The sequence below is a fragment of the Notamacropus eugenii genome, chromosome 5 (assembly GCF_028372415.1).
Source record: "Notamacropus eugenii isolate mMacEug1 chromosome 5, mMacEug1.pri_v2, whole genome shotgun sequence".
NCBI lineage: Eukaryota > Metazoa > Chordata > Mammalia > Diprotodontia > Macropodidae > Notamacropus > Notamacropus eugenii.
This window is the reverse complement of record NC_092876.1, coordinates 225,930,491-225,953,837: the sequence shown is the minus strand read 5'-3', so window position 1 is coordinate 225,953,837 and position 23,347 is coordinate 225,930,491. Positions and strand designations below refer to the sequence as shown.

Genomic DNA, 23,347 nt, shown 5'->3' with positions numbered 1-23,347 from the left:
AACAAGCTAATCCAGGGCTGAAGTCATGGCTGAAGATCCTAATCCTGAATAGGGTATGCAAAACTCACACAAGGGATGATGAACTAAATGATCAGTAAATGTAAAAAGTCTTTGACGGCAGGGTCTTTCCCATTTTTATCATAATGGATTGAACATAATAGTTGCTTGACAAATATTTTTTAATTAAATTGATTTTAGGATCCCAGAAACTCAGAATATATTTAAACAGATAGGAAGGGACTAGCTACTGATATTGAAATTATTACCAAATCACCTCTGCATAAACCACTGTTACAGCAAAGATCAAAATCAATATCAAACTAAAATAATGAATAAAACTTTGAAGAAGAAACAGACCTATTTGAACAATCCATGGACACTAAAAACAATGGGAAATAGGTAAAAGAATAGACATAAAATATTAACATTTCCTAAGGAAGTTCAACCAATATAAACTGATCACTATTACAAAAAAATTTAAAACTAAAACCAAAACTTAGAAGCTGACTCAGCCACAGAATCTTCTTGTCAAGTGAGGAGGCAACATCAATTTTGTTTATAAGCACTTCTAAGATCTTATGAAAACGGTACAAGTTTGTTGGCAGTATTGCTTTATAAAACAGGGAAAATAGAAGAAAGGGAAAAGAAATTTGCAGAGAGCCTAGTGAGAGAGAGAGAAGAAAAATCACCCTGAGGTCAGTTAATGATGAAATTGGAAAATCAGAAAAGCTTTGAAAAGCTTTAATCTGTAACAAAACATTTTCTTCATCAACTATTGTGAGAGCACCATGATTTAGGCTAAAATCAGTCTCCAATAGGCTACATGATGGAAATGGCAGAAATGATACTTAAGAAAACCAGAAATCACTACTGGGGGCTAGACAATATTCACTGAAGGATTAACTCTTGGGTATCTGAAAGAGAGAAGAACATGAAACACTTGCGAGTGGGGAAGTTTCTGATCATATTATTACCAGAAAAGGATGACCAAAAAAATAATAACTACCAAACCAAATGTCTACTTTCCTATCTCTATAAAATTTTAATGAGAGTAAGTTACCATGCTTTGAGGATATCCTGGATGAGATTTGAGATTTTCAAAAAAATCATATTCTACATTCCAACCACATTTTTACAGTCACAAAACTGACAGAAAGATATAGAGAACATAAAGTTCCACTGTGCTCATTAATTGCAGATAAATAAGCATTTAGGTAGAATAAAGCATTGCTTTAGGGGCTCCCTTCAACAAGTATCTGTCAAGCATATGACAAAATCATACAAAATCAGTAATCTGATTAATGATATCAAGTAACACATAAAACAAGACTACATATATGCATATATATACATATATATGTATGTGCATATCTATATGCATACACATACATCAAAGATGCTTGCCACCACCTTAGAAGACATCTTAATTCAGAGCCCAAATGCAATAGACTTTTCCTAAGATAGCTATAGATACAGGTCCTCCAAATGCTCCCTTTTGCAGATGCTATGATGTGGGTTGCCTTTAGTTCTAGAGCATTGCAGAGTCTCTTGAATAAGAAGTGTAACAACTCAAAAGATTTTAGTTGAACTCTCCAGACAAGAACAACCAAACAGATGAGGAATGTCTGTTGTCTAACCTAGAACATTCAGTTAAGTGGCTAACTGGTAGAAATGGTTTATCAGTATGTGTATCTTAGGCAAATATTATGCATGGACAGTTAACTGGCCCCAGAATTAAATAAGAGCAGGAGAGTGGGATGAAGTTACACAGAGGTTTTAATGATCTAAAATCTTTCACTGAAATAATAGTCTGTCTTTTAAACAATGCTATTGCTCTGGTGATGCTGTATGGAAATGAATCACGGAATTACACAATGTCTGAATAACTAAAATTCAGTATTCCCTGAAGGGCAATGAAGAGATATATTGCAGGTGTAGGTAGGCAATTAGCACATGATCAATCAAGAATTATGCAAGAGAAGTGGCACAAAGAATGTTATCAGAGAAGTATTATTAGGAAATAAGATAGACTGGTTCTGCCAAGAGAGGAAGAGACAAAACATGCCTAGCCCAAGTATCCCACTGATATGCAAGAGAAAATAGAGCAAGAGAAATAGAGGATGTCCCGAAGCACATTAAATGGACACTTGTGCAGGATTTACATGGCGTATTTGTGTAGGAGCTAAGATCATCACTCTTATATGGACCTCTACACCCTTCCTTTTACAGTAACTGCACTCAGGAAGCTTCTTTGGCAGAAGAGAATTCTCCACAGAGGACAAAGAACATAATGAGGATCTCAGAACTTAGAGATGGAAGAGATTGTCAATGTCACAACCTTTACTTCACAGATGAGGAAAATGGAATCCAAACAGTGAATTGGGCAGAAAGTTCAGAGTGATTCCTCTTTCCTCACTATTTCCCTTTATTCATTTCTTGCTCTACTTAGTCTCCATTGTGTCCTTTACTCTTTTGCTTGTCCTATCTGGCCTCAGCGAGGAATTGGGCTTGGGGTGCATATTAAAATGATACATCCTTGTGAAGAAATCCAGAAACCAAAGAGTGGTGAGGAGAACATTTGTGAGGACAGCAGGTTAGAGAAAAATGGTGTTTTATCATCAGAGTATGTTACAGGCCATTTGGACAGAAAAAAATATGGTAGATAAGGAATTTGGGAAACAGATCAGAAGCCTGGGACAGAGGCATGATATAGTTATGATGGGGAAATCCAGTGATCTAATCTGATGCTTTATCAAAAACAAAGCAAGTAATAACATCTTTCAAAGCCCTAGGAATAAATCCATCCTTGAAAAGGTGGAGAAAGCAGTAAAGTAGGAAAGGGATTCTATTCTGGATTCCATTCTTATCAATAAAGGGAAATGGGTTGCTGAGAAGGAAAGAGTGACCACTCTATACCTAGAGTTTGGCATAGAGGAGACGAAAACTGGTCATAGTCTAACATGTCATATAGATTTGGGGAAAATAAATTTCAGAGTTCAGGGCAAGGTTGGGATTTCATGGATTAAACTTTTATAGGAGAATTTTGTCCAGGAATAAAAGGAAAACTAAAAATGAAGCTCTGAGGATATAAAGACTAACAATTCCATGAGGAGGAGGAAAAGGTAGGGAGGAATGCCTGAAGAGACTTATGTGCACACATGGAAAACTTAATGACTTAAATTTAAAACAAAAGTAATGGGAGACTGGCCAATGGGCCCAGATTCTCTTTCCATGTGCAAAATGCTGCTGATATAGTTCTCCAAATGGAAGACACTGAATAACTTGCTTCTGGAAAAGTGACGTGTAATGGAAAGGGCTTAGACAAGAGCATGTGGCAACATTCTGCAACTGGTTCCAGTCTGCTGTCCATGCACTGAAGAAGAGATTGACTTCTGCTCCAGCACCAGAACCTGATGATAGGGCAGGAGGAAGATTCTAAATACCTTGGCTAGTCTCCTCTTCCCTCCTCTCCTTTCCTCAGCTGACTTCTTTCCGCTTCTAGTTGGAGAGAATGCTGTACAGGGAGGCCTTGAGCTCTCTCTCTAGCCAAAGACAATGTGGCCCATGAAAAGGCCTGTGTTTGTTCTTTCATTTTAGGTAAGGGAGATTTATTTACAACACACACGTATAGATACATATATTCCAGATTAGATTATAGTAAATGGGTGTGAAATTTTGAGTTTCAAAAGATCATGAGTGAGCCATCTGGAAATTATGAAGTCTGAGGGCCAAAAGTCCATGGTAGATTTTGCAGCTAGCCCAGCAGAGAGGCGCCAGAGAGAGAAGAGCCACCTTCCCAACCCAACCCGGTCATAGCTGAAATGAGGACTCATCAATGCCACATTTGGATATGAACTTGGTGGGAGTGGAGTTATATGGAAACTGTGTTACAACTGATCCCACTCACTCCAGAGACAGAGGTAGGACAAAGATGAAAGTGCCTAGAAGTGTTAGGGGATATGTATATTTATACTTCTATCCAATCCCCTCTCTCCTAAATACCTTTGAAAAAGTTAATTGATGTTAATGGGCATACCTTTGATTAAGCTAATTGATGTTAATTGGTTAAATGGAACTGGGTTGCTAGTCAATTATGGCTAATAGTGAGGGAACAAACCTAGAAAATGGACTCCAGCTGATGGCATTGAGAAAAACACCCCAGGCCCCTATGGGCATCACTAGATCCTGAGCATGGCAATATAGCCAGTGTTATTCTGGAAAAGTGAGACCTGAGAGTGCTCACTTCAAATACATGCACAGAAGATATAAACAAGGGTTAGTAATGGAGGATGACTTTGAAAGTGCAAATATTATTGTAAGAATAGTGTCAGGATTGCCAAAGGTTCATGAGAGAAGCTGGGAACAACGTAAAGGATGATGATTTTTGTCTTTTGTTTTTTTAAATTTCAGCTATAATGGAGGAAAAGATTCTACACTTCAGAACTGTTGCTCAGACTGGACAGAGCGATAACTCACAACAGAAAGAAGACAGATCTGCTTATTTCTTACTCTGCTTTTTTTCTCTACCAAGAAGTGACATTTGGGCTAGAAAAAAATTGCTAATAAGGAATTAGAACCCAGGATAAATAAGAAGACAGTAAGAGTGCTTTTAGCTGTCCTTGGAGAATTCATCAGGTCCAGCTGAGCTGGATTCTCAGGTGCTGAGAAAACTGGAGGATGGGATTGCTAAGCTGCTATTTGTGATGTCAAGAAGACTGTGGAGAGTGGGAGAAGCACTAAAGGACAGATGGGTGGGAAAGGGAAAAAATGTTCTGATTTTAAAAAAAGAAAAGAAAATGGAATCTGCCAACTATCGGCTGGTGGTTAGTAAACACCTAATAAAGGGAGCATTGATCTTGAAAACCCCAAAACACATTGTACCAGACTATTTTTTTTTCTTTTTGAAAGGGTTGCTAAACCATTAGATCAGAGGAATATTGCAGATGTAGTGTACTTAGATATTAGCAAAGGATTTGACAAAGTATTTTATGCTATTCTTGAGGGTTAGATGGGAGAGATACAGGCTTAATGATAGAATAATTAAGTGATTTAGAACTAATTGATTGGCTAGACTAGGACAGCTAAAAGGAGCTATAGAGATCATCTAGTTCGTTCCTGCAGTTGAGGAAACCGAGGCTCAGAAAAGTTAAGAGAACTGCCGCCAAATTACAAAGGTAACAAGAGGAAATTAAATTTTAACTCAGATACTTATTTGATCCTCACAAGAACTCTGTGAGGTAGGTGCCATTATTATACCCATTTTACAGATGAGGAACCTGAGGCAAATGACAGTGAAGTGACTTGCTGAGGGTCATGCATACTAAGTGTCTGAGGCCAAATTTGAACTCAGGTTTTTCTGACTCTAGGCCTGTTCAGCTGCTGAACCAACTGTAGCTTCAACAGGACTGATCAAAGGTTAATGCTGAACAGTTGGGAAAGAGGTTTTTAGTGCTTCATGGAGGTTCAGCAGGAGTTATCCTTTACCTTCTTCCCATCTTAAACAATCACCCGCATCTCCTCTTCCTTTTGTTGGCAAAATTGTGAAAAGGATGTTCTGTACTTAGCTACTTCCTTCCCAATTTTTTTCACCTGGGGTAAAAACAGTGAAGAAGAAGGGGAGAGTATCAAGGAATAGCAGCCTCAAGAGAAGGGTCGATCTTCTCCTTCACCCTGTAGAGAATGGGGGTATAGGTGGAAAAGAGCATCACAAGGACCAGCCATAGGAATTAGTAACTGTTGTATTACAAGAACTGCTGAGGATCATGAGGACAGGCAAAGGGATGCTGTTAATCTCAAGGGAGAAACATGCCCTGCTGTATATCAGCAATGTGGAGCAAAGCACTATTCACCCTAGACTAGTTCTGGTTCCGTCCTTACCTCTCCCTTACCCCTGATGTGCAACTAATTGCTTGTCAGTGATGTATTGGTGATATTGCCTATGTTTGTCTCCTCTCTATTCACAGGACGACTATCCTAGTTTAAACTCCTACTGTCTCTTAACTAAGACTATTGTAATAAATACAAGGCTAATCTTCCTGCCTCTAGTCTCTCCCCTCTGCACCTCATACAGCTGCCATTTTAAGCTTTCTAATGCATAGATCGGAACCATTCTACTCTCCTGTTGAACAACTTTCAATGATTCCCTATTACTTAGAGGATAAATTCAAACTCTTTAGCCTGGCATTTAAGGCCCCTCTACAACATGGCTCCAAACTTTGCTGACAGAATTACTCCACTGATAGCCATGCCTCTATGATGCTTGAATTAACAGCTATGGTCATGTAGGCAGTTTATTGCTCTAGCCATGGTCAGATGACTGAAGGTAAAATAGTCTAAGAACCCTTTGATTTACCATATGTCTAATGACTGCTTCCTATGCAACAGCAACCAAGACTTTCAAATAATTTAATTCAGTATTTGACTCATCTGACCAAGTTGCTTGACTGAAATGACAGGACAATTCAGTTAAGAAAGCAAACCAGAATATGCGGAATAAGTCCACTATGTTTACACTCTGGTTCTACTAAACAGCTTGATCCTTAACTGTACCATGGGGGTAAAAAAGAAAAATAACTGAAATTTGTGTCAACACAGAACTTCTGAGTTGAGAGTTTTATTAGGGAAACATTATCTGTAGGTATGGATATTTATTTCTTCCTTTAAAATTTCCTCTAAATCACCCTAGTCTAAACAGTTGAGTTTATCAGCTCAATAGATTTTCCTATCACTTCCTGTTGTGTGCCTTTAGATTTCCAATACCTACAGTAAGGAATATTTCAGGGAGCAAGAGTGCTCTATGAAGTAATGCCTAGAAATTTGCAGACCAGGTTCACTTACCAGAGCACCGCTACTTAGGAGGATCATGAAGACAATGAAGGTCTCAAACCAGTTATGTTCCACTATCTTATAGCAAGTTTTCCTCAAGTTCCACCAGAGTTTTCCTCTGCCTTCTTCTATGCTGACCTGACAACACTTGAACTTTCGTACACAGCCTAGGATATGTGATAGGAAATAAAAAATTAAGTAGAATCAAAGAAGAAAATAATTCTGAAGCTATAACCCCTATTTGGATATTTTACAGGGAAATTAGGATAAGTTAGGACTGTCCTGTGGTATTTAATTGAAATAAGTGCTGCAGCCATATAAAAAGTTCACATAGGACTTAATGTTTTTCACGGATTAAAATATGACTAAATTTTCCCCAAACCCTCTCTTTTTCCAATTTTCTTTTATCACATACCTCATACTAGTATCTCTTATTTTTTACTTATATATTCTCTATCTCCCACTACAATTAGCTGAACTCTCTCCCCATTCTTCCCCTTCAGAATATTCTTTTTACTACACTATAGCTTGATCCCATGGATTCCTAAAATGCACTGATATTCCAAATTTCATCTCTTCATTCCTGGCAGAATCTGAAAACTACATAAGAAGAACATCAACTGAACTTGAAGAAACACTCAGTTTGCTATCATATTTTTAGTTGTGGTCTTGAAAATAGCTGAATACATATGCAAATCTAACTAGAATTATAAAAGTTATATTCCATACCAGAAGAAGATTGTAATGAAATTATTTCATTCAAGTTTATAAATGTTTATTTTAACAAATTTCTGTTCAAATAATATTTACAACTGACTTTAAGTGAGTTGAAAGGTTAACAGTGGCTCACAGGTTCACAAGTTTTAGAACCAAAAATACAAATGTCTGAAACTTTTTGTGAACCATTCTTAAAAAAACTGAATTGGTACCAACTGTTTATACTTATTGCTCTAAAGCTGATATGTAAAAATACTTTCAAGTATAGCCTGACAACAGTTTTAGGTATATAAAAGTCAGGTTATAATGATCACGAGGATTAGGGTGGTAAGTGATCTGTACTTATCAGGAAAGATCTCAATTATGTCTTGGTACACCATTGCTAATTTTACATAGTGAGAATGATCTCCATTTGTTGAAATGTCTATGGACTTTTTAGATCAGAGATACAGAAATAACTTACATTTGTATAATGTTTTATGCCTTATAAAGCACTCTCACATACTTACCAAATACCGTTATATTATCATTTCACTCAGTTGTTGTAAGAAACAAATGAAATTATATATTCATAATATAATAATACATTTCAAAAGCACTTTGAAAAATTAGAGGCTATGCATACTGAGAAATCATTAATTTTCAGGGCATTAATACATTAAATTTTTATATCTAAGGATTTATTATGTCTCAAAGAAAATTTTTTGATGACACAAGAAATATTTTCCATATAAAACTACTGTATCTCATGATGCTTCCATCAGCAAGTATGGTATTGGTCCAAACATAGAAAATATTTATTTTCTCCCAAATCTGTTTTTTTATAATGCCCCCAAATTGTTTTCAGTGTAACCTTATATTTTTTTCTCTTCTAAGAGATCTCATTTTAGGGGTATGGTCAATATTCTTGGGAAATGAATCTTAAGACCAATACAATAATTCAAGTGATATTAATAAGATAATAGAATCTCGGCTTTAAAGATGGAAGGAACTTTAGAGGTATTTTAGTCCTATCATCCCTGTTCCCCATTTTGTAGATGAGTATTGATACAAGACATTAAAGGAGAAAGGGAAGAATTTGATTACATACATATACATCTATGTATATATGCACATGTATACATGTATGTATATGTTATACATGTATGTCATGCATGTTATGAAAATGAGTATATCTTTTATGAACTAACCAGTATTCACTGCTCTTTTATTTTTATTTTTTAAAAAAAAATTTCTTAAGCAATATCATTATTATTATTGTTGTCTGCTAGAGTATTGGAGTATAGCTTCTATTAACTAAGGAGTAGAGTTTTTTTTAAACTCTGAAGTCTTATTAAAATAATTTTTATTAACAAAGTTTTCAGAATAAAATAATTCCTGGAATTACAGACATTGGTATTCAGAGGATACATTTCTATACCTGAGAAGATACTTATGGTCCTGTAGAACTACTTTGTGACCCAAAAATAGTTTTGGTTTTCTATAGATAGTCCTTTGAGGTTCCTATAGTAAATGTCATAGAACTTATTTTAATTCAGGAAGTCATTATTTAGTGCATCTAATAATCATTCAATTCTTTCTGACCAAAATTCCCCTTGAAAGCTCTTAGAGCTAGAGGTTAATTTCATATGCATCCAAATTAACTAGCATGTTTCAGGTGATGATAAAACATTAAACCACACCAAGGAAACACCATCTCTCACTAAATTACTTTTAGCATGTTTCTGTTAAGATCAACTAAAAAATGGGCATCTTTTATTTTTTTTTCTTGCTAAAAGCTCCATAGGCAAGATATGTCTTTGAACAGCTAATGATACTCATAGAACTGATTATATGTTGGGTTAGAAAAGACTACAGAAATTCTACCATTTCATGCTACTTCATCTAATTGAAATCACAATCTTTTAAAATAGCAGGAAAAAAGGCAAAGCAAAAGACCTGTACTGGTTTGCTTTTTTCCCCCTTACCTTCTGTGAAGCAGGCTTCTGGCTCTAAGGCTTCTTCAGGCTCTACTTCGGGCTGTTCCCCTTCTGCGGGGGCTCCTACATCCACTGTGCTCCCTTCAGATGAACTAGATGCATTTAACTTCTGCAAATCAAACCCCAAAGAAAACCTTTTTTAAAAAACTGTAATTTGCAAAACTGATAAAGCATACCCCAAGTCTTCTGTATGCATTTCCGAGCTCTGAAATGTAAGGTTCACTTAAATGTCCATACATAATGCCAATCTGCTTTAGTAGAGGTGGGGTCACAAGATTAGACAGAATACAGACTGTGTCTATATATGCTGTTTTTTGTACAAATATGTTAGATAATTTGTCTTCAGCCAATATGGGAAGTATGCAGTGGAATCCTCAAGCAAGACTGTAAAATGTGTGTCTTGGTAAACTTGAGTTTCTCTGAAGTCTTGCTCATTATGAATCAGTCTGTGAATGACTTTTCTAATATTGTGACCCAACCAATGAAAGCTGCACAGGAGTATTTTCATGTCAAATGCAGAAAATATTATATCGGATGCACACAGACAGCAGAATCTAAATTTACCCATTTCTCATTGACATGAAAACACATTGTTCCCAGTTGTTCTTAAATATCTTCTATGTCTCTGTAATTTCATAAAGAGCAGCAGATTATTAGCTTTATAGCAATAGCCAGTATATTGCATTCTCTTTAGCCAATGCACGTATATGTTTCATTGTGCATTGGGGAAACTACTTGTTACTCTGGCACACATACATGTCCTATGAACACAGGAAGAAACAAGTGGATAGTCCTTTTTTTTAAAATGAAATCAAACATTGCCAGAAGAAAACAGAATAAGATAAAAATTGCTTTACATCTTTTATGTCTTTGGTCAAGTCAAGTGGTTCTTGAGCCAAAATAAATGAAGAAGTCCAAATCTTCAACCTGGTTCCTTGAAAACCCAAAATGAGGCACAATCCAGGTTACCCAGGGACAAGTATGAGTGCCACACTAAATCAGAGTAGTTTTGATCACAGCATTCTCTGACCTGTTACAATGTTATTACCATAGAGTGTATAACATCAAGAGATGGCTGCACTGATAAGTAGCTAATTTATAAAGGGAATGATGTAAGCACATGAGTAAAATGCACCATTCACCATGTTGCACTAATATTGACTAAATGGATATTGTACTATAACACTAGAAAAGTTTTCATAATACTTGGACAGGTATTATTCCCGAGAAGATGGATAGGGTTAGATTGGTGGCATCTCTGCACAGAGTCATTTATCATATGACAAAATTATGTTTATACAGAATATTTTCTCCTCTCAAGGCTTCCTCCAATACCTCATTCCAGTATAGAGTTTACCCTGGATTTTTTCTAGAAGTCTATGCCAGGAAACTGTAAGGTGTAGAAGGTCACATGGAAAATGAAAAGATTTCTAATATAATGATGGCAGATATTGTCTGTCATCTGAGAAACAGATAAGGTAAGTTCACAGTTCATCACCAGAGTGCTGATAATCAAACATGATTTTTTTTTCAACCACAGTCATTTATAATGGCTGTTTCCCAAATACCATACACTAATTGAAGAAATGCCCATACTGGTTGACATATACCAAATATCTACTTGGTTAATTGATGGCATGTAAGAGGGATCCTGTTATCCTAAGTAAAATTATGCAATCACATTAAAAAGTTTTCCTTCTTTCACCACAAAAATATAAATCTAAGAATAAGTTTTAGATTTCTGACTTTCAGAATTCTAAGTTCATAACTGTAGTTTTTTAAAATCTTTCCAAAATGAGTAAATAAAAGACTATGTATACATTTTGACACAGAAGTTGAAATACTTTTATCTTGGTCAAATATTTCATATTATCAAACATATAAAGTTCTAACTATACCATGTTTGTCACCAAATTCCAATATATTAGATTAACCTCTACTATTATTCTAAATATAAAACAGAGAGTCTTCATTGCAAGCACTTAGAATACAATATTTTTAAATTTTCTTGAAAATATAGCCTTTTTAGGAAAAGGAGAGTTATATTTCCGAGTAATCAATGCTCAGTAAAGCAGTTTGTGGTAGATTCATGGGGAAGAATGAAACAGCACACATTTATATGGCACCTTTCTTGCAAAGCACGTAACAGGTTGTATGACTTGTTCAAATCATACATGTTGACTCTGAGATACCTGTAGGACCTCTGGGTGAAGCAGCTACCTTACAGATAAATAGGGATGTTAGACTGCAGCTCAGAAGGGAGGTCAGGTTTAGGGTTTTACATTTCAGAGATTTCTAAATAAATCAAAATGGTAGTAGTCAAGGCCATGAACCTACTTAGGTATCTCTACAGCAGAACTGCCGACTATGCAGGTCCTATTGTTAAACAGCAGTTTCAGGAAATGAATGTGATTTTGTGATTTAATGATAAGTCCATTATTATAATGATATCCTCCATCCCTACTTACCAGAAGATGTCCTATAATGCTATATAAAATTACCCTCCTTAAGGAGAGTCATTATCTTTCTCTGTCCTTGATGCAGAAAACCACATTCTTTCCCCTTAAAGGGGAAAAAATGGGTCTAACATAGCATTTTGCATGCAGTTATTGCTTCCAAAATAATGTATGTGCACATTAATCCTCATATATAAGCTAGGCTATCATGGTTTATCTACAGAGAAGGGAAAATCAGGGCAGAACAAAGAAAGCATTTTGCCTGAAGTCACAGTGAATCAGTGACTAGACTGCAGGCCTTCAGTCATCCAGTCTCACTTTCATTCACTGTAAGTCTGTGTAGACTTTACTAACTTTAAAACCTGGAACAGTTTCTAAAAGATGGAGAATCAGCTATGTTTACCTACATGTGTTAATTAAATGTCACAAGTTAACCATACTTGTTGACTCGCTCATCTTTATGGGGGACTCTCATGAATCTCACCAGTATTGCATCATTTGCAGCTCTCGCATCTATTTATGTTATATAGTATATTATGTGGCACTGAGCATTTCTTAGAACACATATTTTACTTAAAAGAAACATGAAATATGGAGGCAAATTCTGATTCCCAAAGGCTTTCATGGGGAAAAGCATGGAATAAGCATTTATATAATGCCTACTATGTGCCAGGCCCCGTGCTGAGTGCTTTTGACAATTATTATTTGATACTCACAACAACTCTGCCATGTGTTATTACTATCCCCATTTTACAACAAAGGTTAAGTGACAGCCAAGGTCACACAGATAGTAAGTGTGTGAGACTAGATATGAACTTAGGTCTTCTCGACTCTAGGCCCAGCTCTCAATTCACTGAGCCACCAGATGCTTATGATAGTAAAAGCTGTCATAGCACTATTTGAAAATGTGAAGTCATTTTCTTAAAAGGTGAGAGAGAAGGTAAGCATTTTGCATTGGATTAGATTAAAGGTTTGTTTACATTACTTAAGTCTGGATGGCACTCACAGGAAAAGCAGAGAGATTATATTTGAACTAATCTTGAACAAAAAATCAAGAATCTCCAGATAGTATAAAATGATCAGACAACAAACAGTGTCTATGCATGAAGAATACCAAGAATCAGCTGGCATTATATGAGACCTAAAATTAAATTTTAAGATAGTAAAGTCACAGAGCAAATTTATTCTCACTGAAAACCTACTGTACTATATAATCACAATCAGATGAAATGAACTATATGGATTCCATTCTCCAAAACGAACTACTCACTGAATCTTAAAAGAGCTCAACATTTTATTTTAAAACATAAAAATACTATTTCCACACACTATTGATGATTTACCATTAAAAAGGCCAACATGACAATAGTCATTGTTCAAAATGTAAAAAGTAAAAGTATAAATGGTACAGTATCATGTGACTCAAAAAATAGATGCTACTTCCTCATAAATTGCTTCTATACTTTTTAGTCTATCCTGTCAATAATCAAGTTAAGATTAATCTGTAAGAAAATACAATTTATAATTCTATTCAATTTGAAAAGGGAGGAAGAATTCTAATTCTATTTTATAAAAAGTGGGGTGGGGAGTTCAAAGTGAACAATACAGAGAGTCGGGGATTCTAGATCAGCTATCTTAGCTCTCCAGGGTTCTAACGCTTTGTTCCATCTGGATCCTACTGCTAATCTGTATTTTAAAAATCCCAAGTCATTCTGCATAAAAAATCTCAGCAGCCCAGTCAACAGGAGTTATGCTCTTACTCTAAAACATTTTCAGGATCAGAATGCTACATCCATAAGAGGGATGATTCCTTCACTGGCTTTTTCTTCATCAGGAAGATGTAAAATCAACGGCATCTTTTTATATTACAGCATACCAACCAGATAATCTTGGTAGGCTTTATGATTTTAAAATGTGATTAGTTGTAACCTTTAAAATAGAAATAGTAGGAGGTATAAATGAAAATGATATTTTTGGCAATTAGGATTTGTAGTGAAGTGAATTAATGTACAGTGCTTTATGGAACATTCAAACAAATTCAAATTAATTCAAGAAAATTATTTGGAAAGGAAATTGTTTCAATGAAAAAATTCTTTTTGTGAGTTTCAAATAACATAACAGATATGAGTGATATGTGTGTTTGTGAGTATAGCAGCATGGTGGACAGAGAGTCAGTCTTGGAGTATGGAAAACCCAGGTTCAAGCCCCTCTTCAAAACATACTACTTGTGTTACCCTGAGCAAGCTACTTAATTTCTTGGTGCTCCAGGTAACTTCCTAAGATTACAAACTGCAGAACATTTGCTGACAATTATCTCCTATTATCCCATCTCTCCTTATGCTCCATTCCTCCTGCAACTCTTTTTTCACCTTCATCCAGCATTCCATTCCCTCATCTTTCTTTCACATTTTCTCAGACCCTGATTTCACTTTCCCCCCTTTCCACACTCAAGCCAATAGTTAATCATTTCATGTCAACACTGTTTCCTACTCTTGAATTACTTGCCCCCTTCAACTTTAACTACTTTTTTCATGCCAAAGCTCAGCCCTGTGTTGTTTTCAGTGTCTGCTTCCATTGCTCTTTACAAGTTACTAAATGGAGCTAGAGGAAGTCTCCCATTCAGGCTGACTGGGCACACTACAAATTCATGATATCCAGTCTCAATTGAGCTCTTACAGCAGTAGAATAGTCTCTTTTTTCATATCTAATTGATTTTCCCACAGAAAAATTTCCAAACCTTCTCTCCCCAATGAATTCCAACCCCATACCCTCACACCCCTTTCTCCTCTCTCTCAGCTAAGGAACTTGTATCTTAATTGCAAAAATTGGGATCAGTCTCTATGATCTTTCTCTTCTCCCATTTTCTTCATCTTAAAACCCTTTGACATAATTTCCCACTCTTTCTTTCTTTCCTCTACCACTAGACAAAGAGGTAGCTCTCCTTTTTGCCATGCCTAACTCCTGTACAGGTGTACTTGATCCCATCCTTACCTATCAATTCCATCTGATCACATCCATAATCATTCCCCATCTCTCTTGGTTCTTTGATTTTTGTCTATCAATTGATTCCTTTACCAATGCCTCCATATTTGCCCAATTCTCCCCTAACCTTAAAAATCCTTCCCTAGACTCAATCTCCTCAAACTATCATCCCATATCACTCTTCTTTCAGCCAAAATCCTTTAAAAAGCTGTCTATATTTGCTGCTCCACTTGTCTTCCTTTCACTTATACCTCAACTCTTTTCAATCGGACTTCTCACCTGATCACTCAACTGAAACTATTCTCTCCAGAGGTACCAATGATGCCAAATCTGATGCTCTTTCCTCAGTCCTAATTCTTCTTGACCTATCTTTTCTATTTGACTCTGTTCACCACTTTCTCCTCCTGGATACTCTTCCCTCTTGGTTTTTAGGACACTATTTTCTCCTCGTTAGTTTCCTACCTGAACAGTTCTTTTGAGTATCTTTTGTTGACTATCCACATCATGTTATCTAATTCCCCAAGATTTTCTCTGGATGGCCTTTCCTCCTTCTAAATTTTCTCTTATTCACCTCATTTGTTCCTATGGGTTTAGCTCTATGCTAATGACTCCCAGATCTATATATAGTGCCAGTCTCTTGTCTGAGTTTCAGTCTCCTACCAGCAATTGTTATTGGAGATTCCAAGCCGGTATGTCATGTAGGCATCTTAAACTCAACATGACCAAAACAGAGCTCATTACCTTTCCACCCAAACCCACCCCTCTTCCAAATTTTTCTATTTCTACTAAAGGCACCATCTTTCTAGTTTCCTGGGTTTGCAACTTCAGCATTATCTTCAATTTCTCACTCTCCCTCATACCACACATCCAATCAAGTCATCAATCTTAACTTTTCTACCTTCAAAGTACCTCTCATATCTGACCCCTTATCTCTACTGACACAATTACAACCTCTCATCTAAAGACGTGAAGAAACTGACCCAGAGTCACTGAGTGACTTGCCCAGTGTCACACAACTAATAAATAAGCGGCAGAACTTTCTCTCAGGTCTCTGATTCCAAACCCATTGATCTTTCTTTGGAGGGCTTGGGGCCATGATAGACAATGTTCCACAGGAACATTCTTTCATAAAAGGAATGGTTAAGGTTAAAAGTGTGAGTGCAAAAATTCATGAGACAATAATCTTTGAAATTTGACTGAAAATGAGCAGCATCTTCTCTTTCTATCATTGGGTTCCTTGGGTTCAGGAACCATAAATACTCCCAAATTTACATGTGTAGCCCTCATTTGTCTCCAGAGCTTCAGTACCATATCTACACATATTCACTGGACATTATCTGGGTGTTCTGTCATCAGCTCAAACTCAAAATTTCCAATAGTGAGTCCACATCTCCTCCTAACATCCCAAATTCCATAGTGGGTTTCACCACTTTTCTAGATACTCTGCTAACAACCCCAAAGTTATTCTCAACTTTTCCCTCTCACTACACAATCTCATGTCAGCCCATCTTTATATGTTGATAACATAGTACTACTTTTCATGCACTCTTTATTCTAGTCAAATGGGCTAACACTTTATTCTTTATGAACAAAATTCAATCTCCTCTCCCTTAGTGTAGGTTGTCTGCCATGTTTAGAATGCATTGTCTCTTCACCTCTGCCTCTTGTAATCTATCCCTCTTCAAGATTCAGCTCAAATTTTACCATCTTCATGAGGCCTTTCCTAATTCTCTCGATTGTGAATATAAAATTACTTCATATTTATTCTGGATATATTTTATATTTATTTGTGAATATGTTCAATAGAATGTCAACTACTTTGAGAGTAGGTATTGCCTCAGTATCCCTCCCTTCATGGTCTGATTCCAACCCTTCTTTCCATAATGATTACATATTATTTCTCAAGTATTCTATATTCTGCCAAACCTACTTCGTCACTGTTCCCTGTACACAACACTCAATCTCTTGACTCTCTGCCTTTACAAAGGCTGTTTCTATAGCTAGAATTCACTTACTCCTGATTCTAGACTTTTGAAGATTCCTACTTTTTTTTAAAAACAGCTCCACCATTTATATGAAGGTCTTCCTGTTCTTCCAGTTTGTCTTCCCCAAATTATTTTCAATTTTGTTTCTTGGGCAGCTAGGTAGTACAGTGAATAGAGTGCTGTACCTGAAGTCAAATGTGGCTTCAGATACTTATTAGTTGTGTGACCCCGGACAAGTCATTTAACCCTGTTTGCCTCAGTTTCCCCATCTGTAAAATGAGCTGGAGAAGGAAATGACAAACCACTCCAGTATCTTTGCCAAGAATCCCAAATGGGGCCATGAAGAGTCAGACATGACTGAATAATATTATTTTTGTATCTATTTTAAAATATCTATATGTCTGTTCTTAACTTTCTTTTTTCCTCTGCCCCTCCTCCTTGGCAGTCTGGTAAGGCCTCTTCTCAGAATAATGTTTTTAAATAAATCAAATAAAATACAAAAAATTACAAAGAGAACCAACTGTCTTGAACAATTATAAAAATATTTTAAAAATAAATTCATGAAGCCCAGGTTAATAACTCCTGCACATATATGTATTGCTTCCTCAGCTAAACTTTAAGCTTCTTATGGACAGGGACTATTTCACTTTTGTCTTTCTGTCTTCAGTGCTTAGTATACTCTCTGTCATATACTAGGTGCTAGATACATATTTGCTAGTTGATTAAATTGCGCAAAATGACACACTCATGCCCAGAAGATAAAATGTGTTTTGCTAACCCATCTTGGTGAAAGGAGAGGAAAGACTGCCTAAATGATAGAGAATTAATTAACATTTCTTAACCCTTTCAAATACAAATCATTAAATGGGATTTGGAGATAGGGACTGGAGCTCAACCAAGAAATGAGGGAATACACATACATTTGTATGTGTTTATTAGAGTAAGCACTTAAGAGTATTTTTATATGCAAATGTTACTCCCTGAAATAGGAAATGAATGGGTATATCAAATTTGAGCCCAAAGAAAGCGTAGTCTTTATTTTCCAATGATGTGATAAAGTAGAACCCTTCATTCAAAAGGCAATATTTAAAAAATAACAAATTTATTGGTGACTCAGAATTTTTAACTGAGTGAAGATTGAAAAATTTATTTAGAAAGTGAACATATAGGAGACAGTTTAATATTTTACTATTTTAGTCTTGAGATGAGTAGCATATATACTTATTGAGAGAGTGACAGGTAGAAGCAAAGAGAGAGAGAAGAAAAGGGGGAAACTATTCATTTTCAGCATGCAAGTTTCCATAGATTTTCTGCTAATTTATTTTTTCAGATAGTGAAGGAAACTTGTATTTTAAGGAACATTTAGTGATATTTAGGTCATTGGGTGAAGAAATTAAAGCCTTTTTTTAATTTGTCTAGACTTTTGATTTTTTTTTCCAGAATAGGTACTCATAGTACAGAAATTGAATCCATTGGTGCAGATTTGCAACTATAACTTATAGTCTTAGATGATTACCTACCCATGGTCACCCGGTTAGTATTGATTAGAAGTAAGTTTTCCTGATTCCAAGGCAGGATTCTATCCATAACATTATATTGCCTTTTAAATGATCCTTATGTGGCTTATTTTTTGAATGTTTAACTGCTTTTTGTCAAATGCTAAATAAAACTTTGGTATTATCCCTTAACTGTATCAAATCAGCATACGAAGACTGAACCTATCCTCTTGGCAGCCACACTTTACTTAATTTACATTTTCAGAGAATCATAACATCCTTTGAGCAGATTGCTTAAGTGTAAGGATTGTTTAAATTGGCACATTAGCTTGAAGAAAAAAAAAACCTTGTTACTAAGTAGACAATAATTACAGCCTAGCTTTATTAGCAAAGTATATTTATCAAATTTTTTTAAAAGTTGGGGCAAAGTAGGGAAGGGCATCTTTTCTGTATAGGTCCACATTTTATAAAATAAATAATGTCTTCTTTAGGACCTTACATAGCTTTAAAACCCTGTAATGTTATAATGGAAAATAGATAATTCACAAAAGGCATGCACTGTGTCACTAAGTACAACTTTCTATTAGAGTCTACACAGGAAAATCAGCCGCTAAGTCACAGAAATGTTAGGATTGTCAGACTTGCCTGACCATGCTTATATGACAGCGTAGAGAGCATCTGTGCATGTTTCTACTATACTGCCAATGAATGGGCAAGGAACATAGCTAAGGAGCATGCAGGCCAGTCAATAGTCAGGAAGAAGTGAGTACACATTTAGAACTTGCTTAGGTAACCTGGGTGAATGTGGTGGCACGTGCCTCTGTCTGGTTAAAAACCACCAGAGCTGCATTCTTGACTGCTCCAGCTTGACTCTACCCCTGTGAGAAGTAAGAACGGTAAGCAGTGAAGTTCATGATATGATATGACTAACTTTTATACTGGAACAAAAAGGCATTCAAATAGGACTTTTAACACATTTTTTTCAACACATCTCTTTTACTGAACTCCACAAAGCAGAGCATATATTTAATCACTAAAAGTCAAAAGACATTAAAAGGAATGACTTTAAACACAAAAGAATAGAGGTGAAGAGTTTAAATGAACAAATAAATTGCTACTATTGGAACTGTGGCTAAAAGACCCTGGGAGTCTTATCCTAAAGCTGTCCTTGGTGGAGGACACAAAACCACCTGAATATCCAAAAAGAAGATGGCTGTCCTCTAAGAAGATGAATATTGTTCTTCAATAACTATACTCCCTTACATGGGTTCCATGATGAGTCTCCCTTATATGGAACTCCACATTGTCTTTCTTAATGTCATATTATATACATGCATACCTCCTTTTAGTGCGCTTTGTAGGAATTGTGTTTTTTACAAATCAAAAGTGTGTGGCAACCCTGCTTAAGCATTTCCAACAGCATGTGCTCATATCATGCCTCTGTGTAATATTTTGGTAATTTATGCAATACTTCAAACTTTTCCAATATTATTATATCTATTATAGTGAACCGTGATCAGTGATCTTTGATGCAACTATTATAATTGTTTTGGAGAGCCACAAACCGCGCCCATGTAAGATGACCAACTTAATGAATAAATGTGTGTTCTGACTGCTGCACTGGCTGGCTGCTCCCTTCTCTCCTGGGGTCTCCCTATTCCCTGAGGCATAACATTGAAAATGGGCCAGTTAATAACCCTAAATTGGCTTCTAAGTGTTCAAGTGAAAAGAAGAGTCCATCGATTCAGCAAACTTCATTGTCTTATTTTAAGAAAATTGCCACAGCTACCCTAACCTTCAGCAACCTTGATCAGTTACCAGCCATTACAACTCACTGAAGGCTCAGATCACGGTTAGAATTTTTTTTTAGTAATAAAGCATTTTTAAATTAAAGTATGTACATCGATTTTTAGTCATAATACTACTGTACACTTAATAGACTATAATACAGAGTAAACCTAGCTGTTATATGCACTGGGAAACAAAAAGTTTGTCTGATTCACTTTATTACGATACTCGCTTTACTGCAGTGGTCTGGAACAGAACCTGCAACATCTCCAAGGTATTCTAATGTTGTATGTGAGAATATCATATGCGGGACTAAAATAGATCTGAAATATTCCCATTTGAATTCAAGGGTATTCTTCCAAGTATAACTTTTAGTGAAATTATCCCAAAATGTATTCTTCAATAGTTAAGACTTTAATCTAGAAAGCTGGCAGCAGGGACCAAGATTTAGGGGAAAAAAAAAAACTATGGTGAAGACTACTAAAGACATTCTTGATCTGAACACATTAAAACACTGATTCCATAGAAATAATCTCCCATTTTTGCCTTTTCTTACTTTATTTTTAACCTTTTTTTAGCTCTTTGGAAAGGAATAGCAACCTAAACTCCTACTCAATATACCAAATGGAATGTTCATATCTTGCCAGAGTAGTGGTAGCCAGGTTCAGAAAATAAATTTTCCAGACATCTCTCTCAGTTTTCCACTCTTTGCTATTATATAGAAGGCAGAAACAAATGAATAGTTAAATAAATAAATACACGTAAATAGTGAGTTGTTACTGCTTATCTTGTATTTTAATCACTATTTTTAAAAGATTTAATTTTTTTTAAAGTCATAAGTGGAAAGTTTCTTCACATTTGAGTTTTACTCATATTTCCTGCATACAGCAGGTCCTTAGTAAATTACCTGAATTGAATTCACAAGTACAGCCACACAGAAGCCAGTAGCAGGATGAGGGAAGAGAATACTCCTTAAGTAAGGTAACAGGTATGTATACTTCTAACAGGAACCTATAGATTAGACTCTCATAGCCAATTTCAACTTATAGTAGTTTTCAGGTTACCTTTGACATAACACATTTAACTTAAAAGAAAATGCTGTTCAAACAAACATTAAACATCTCTAAGTAAATAAGGAATCAGGAGAAACTGAGAGCTAAGTGTAGTATTCCTTATTTCAAGCTACACCAAATGAGTGAGGCTGACTTCCATTAGATTGTAAGCTACTTGAAGGCAGAGACTGTCTTCCTTTTTATTGTTTGCATGCCCACCTCTTAGCACAGTGCCTAGCACATAATAAGTGTTTCTTGGATTGTAGTGGATTGGGCTAGATGGCAAAAAAAAAAAAAAAAATGACATTTTGGACCAAAGAAGCCCAACAAACACCAGGGCTGCAAATTAAAATCAATTTATCTTTCAAAGGAACCACACCTCAATAGTTTCATTAGGTGACAGGCACTTTTAAAATATTTAATTGTGTGAGAACATCAAGTCCAGTTTGAATAACGCCTTGAAAAATGAATATGCATGAAATAAAATCACCTTTACTTATTAAAAGGGAAAATATATGCTACACAAATATTTCCATTCTAATGATCAAATCATGCTGGCTAATTTTCATACAACTGAGTATTTACTTTGGAAAACTGATTTTAGCCTCTGCAATTGGACCCAAGTATCAAAAGCCAGAAACTGGTCCTAATTCTTTAGCACTGTCTGTTCAATAATGACCAAATGAAAAGTCTGGGATTGTTAGTTTTTTTGTGTCATGGATACATTTGACAGTTTAGTGAAGGACTCTGCCTCTGAATAATGTTTTTAAATGCATAAACTATAATACATAGGATTACAGAAGAAATAATGATAATGAAATACAATTATCAAAATATATTTTTTAAAGTTCACAGACTTGAAGATAAGAATATTCATTTTAGATGATTACTCCATTTAAAAATAATGCTCTTCATATCAGCAGCTCTTTTTCCAGGCTATAATGTATTAGTACATTTTCATAAATTATATCAGAAATATTGGCAGTGTAGTAGCTATAACCTTTACTCTGTGGTTTGCATTTTATAGAAGGACCTTTTTTCTTTTTTTTTTTAGAATTTCATATCACATTTACTACTAGCATTAAATGGTGAGATCACAGCCCTGATTGTCTCATAAACCATAATGATGTCATAAAAAACCTAAGCTCCTACTTTAACTACCAATTTTATTTATAAATGAGTTGTCTGGGCTGATGCTTTAAAATATTGTCATTTCATTGTACAAGGTTGAGACTCATTCTTGTCAGTACAGTTTTCCTTTTATCATCAAGGAATGGTTATGCTAATGGACAATACATGGATTGCAGGTGCATGTGTGTGTGAGTAAGCCAGATTCCTTACATTAAAAAAATCGGATTTTTTTCTCCTATTATCTGTGTGGCTGTCAAGAGATCCTAAGAGGTTGATTTAGGCTATGTGAACTAAAAATTTATCAAAAGAAGTATACTATAACAGTTTTATTTTACCTGCATTAAATAGTGTAGTGATTACTCGGGGAGCATCAAAGAACAGAGAAGTAGACCATTACTGCTAATCAATGGTATTGTTATTTTTTTCTATAGAAAAGCAAAAAAGGAAATGAAAAATGAAAATAAACTTTAACCAACCAGGTTTATTAATTGTATTTTTGTGTATCTTCCTGTGTTTTTGAATTCGACAGTGAAGTGATTCCTAATATTTTATCTTTAAATTCTGAGTTATCTTTAAGGTGCCCTGCTTTTCTTCCACATCTTCTCCCTTTTCCAGTAGGAACTGGCTTGATCAATAAATTAACACTATTTGCCCAAAGAGACCTTTGACTTAAAAGAATCCTTTTGTGAAACAGATGCTTATACATTACAAAGAATCAAATTCATTGTTATATTTTTGCAAGGCTGAATTGTCATTTACTCTGTCAAACTTCCTTAAAACAGGAATTCATAGTTAGGACTGTAAGTTTTCTAGGAATAAATTCCCCTTTCTTCAATTACCCTTGGTGATAAAACATAAAACAAAGTTTAAGTGTCAAAATCAGGATCCAAACCTGAATTTAGCCAAGGCTGACAATTTTAAGTCATAAGATTGGCC

General features: G+C 35.5%; 1 protein-coding gene across 1 annotated transcript in view; it reads right to left on the bottom strand.

Annotated features, from left to right (window-relative positions):
* Positions 1-23,347, bottom strand: part of LOC140505806 (sodium channel protein type 2 subunit alpha-like) — a 114,657-nt gene that overhangs the window by 28,056 nt on the left and 63,254 nt on the right. The window contains exons 18-19 of the mRNA XM_072612189.1: positions 9,510-9,630; positions 6,838-6,992 (exon numbers count right to left, since the gene is read on the bottom strand). Of these exons, the coding sequence (XP_072468290.1) occupies positions 6,838-6,992; positions 9,510-9,630 (276 nt within the window). The remainder of the gene's footprint in view (positions 1-6,837; positions 6,993-9,509; positions 9,631-23,347) is intronic.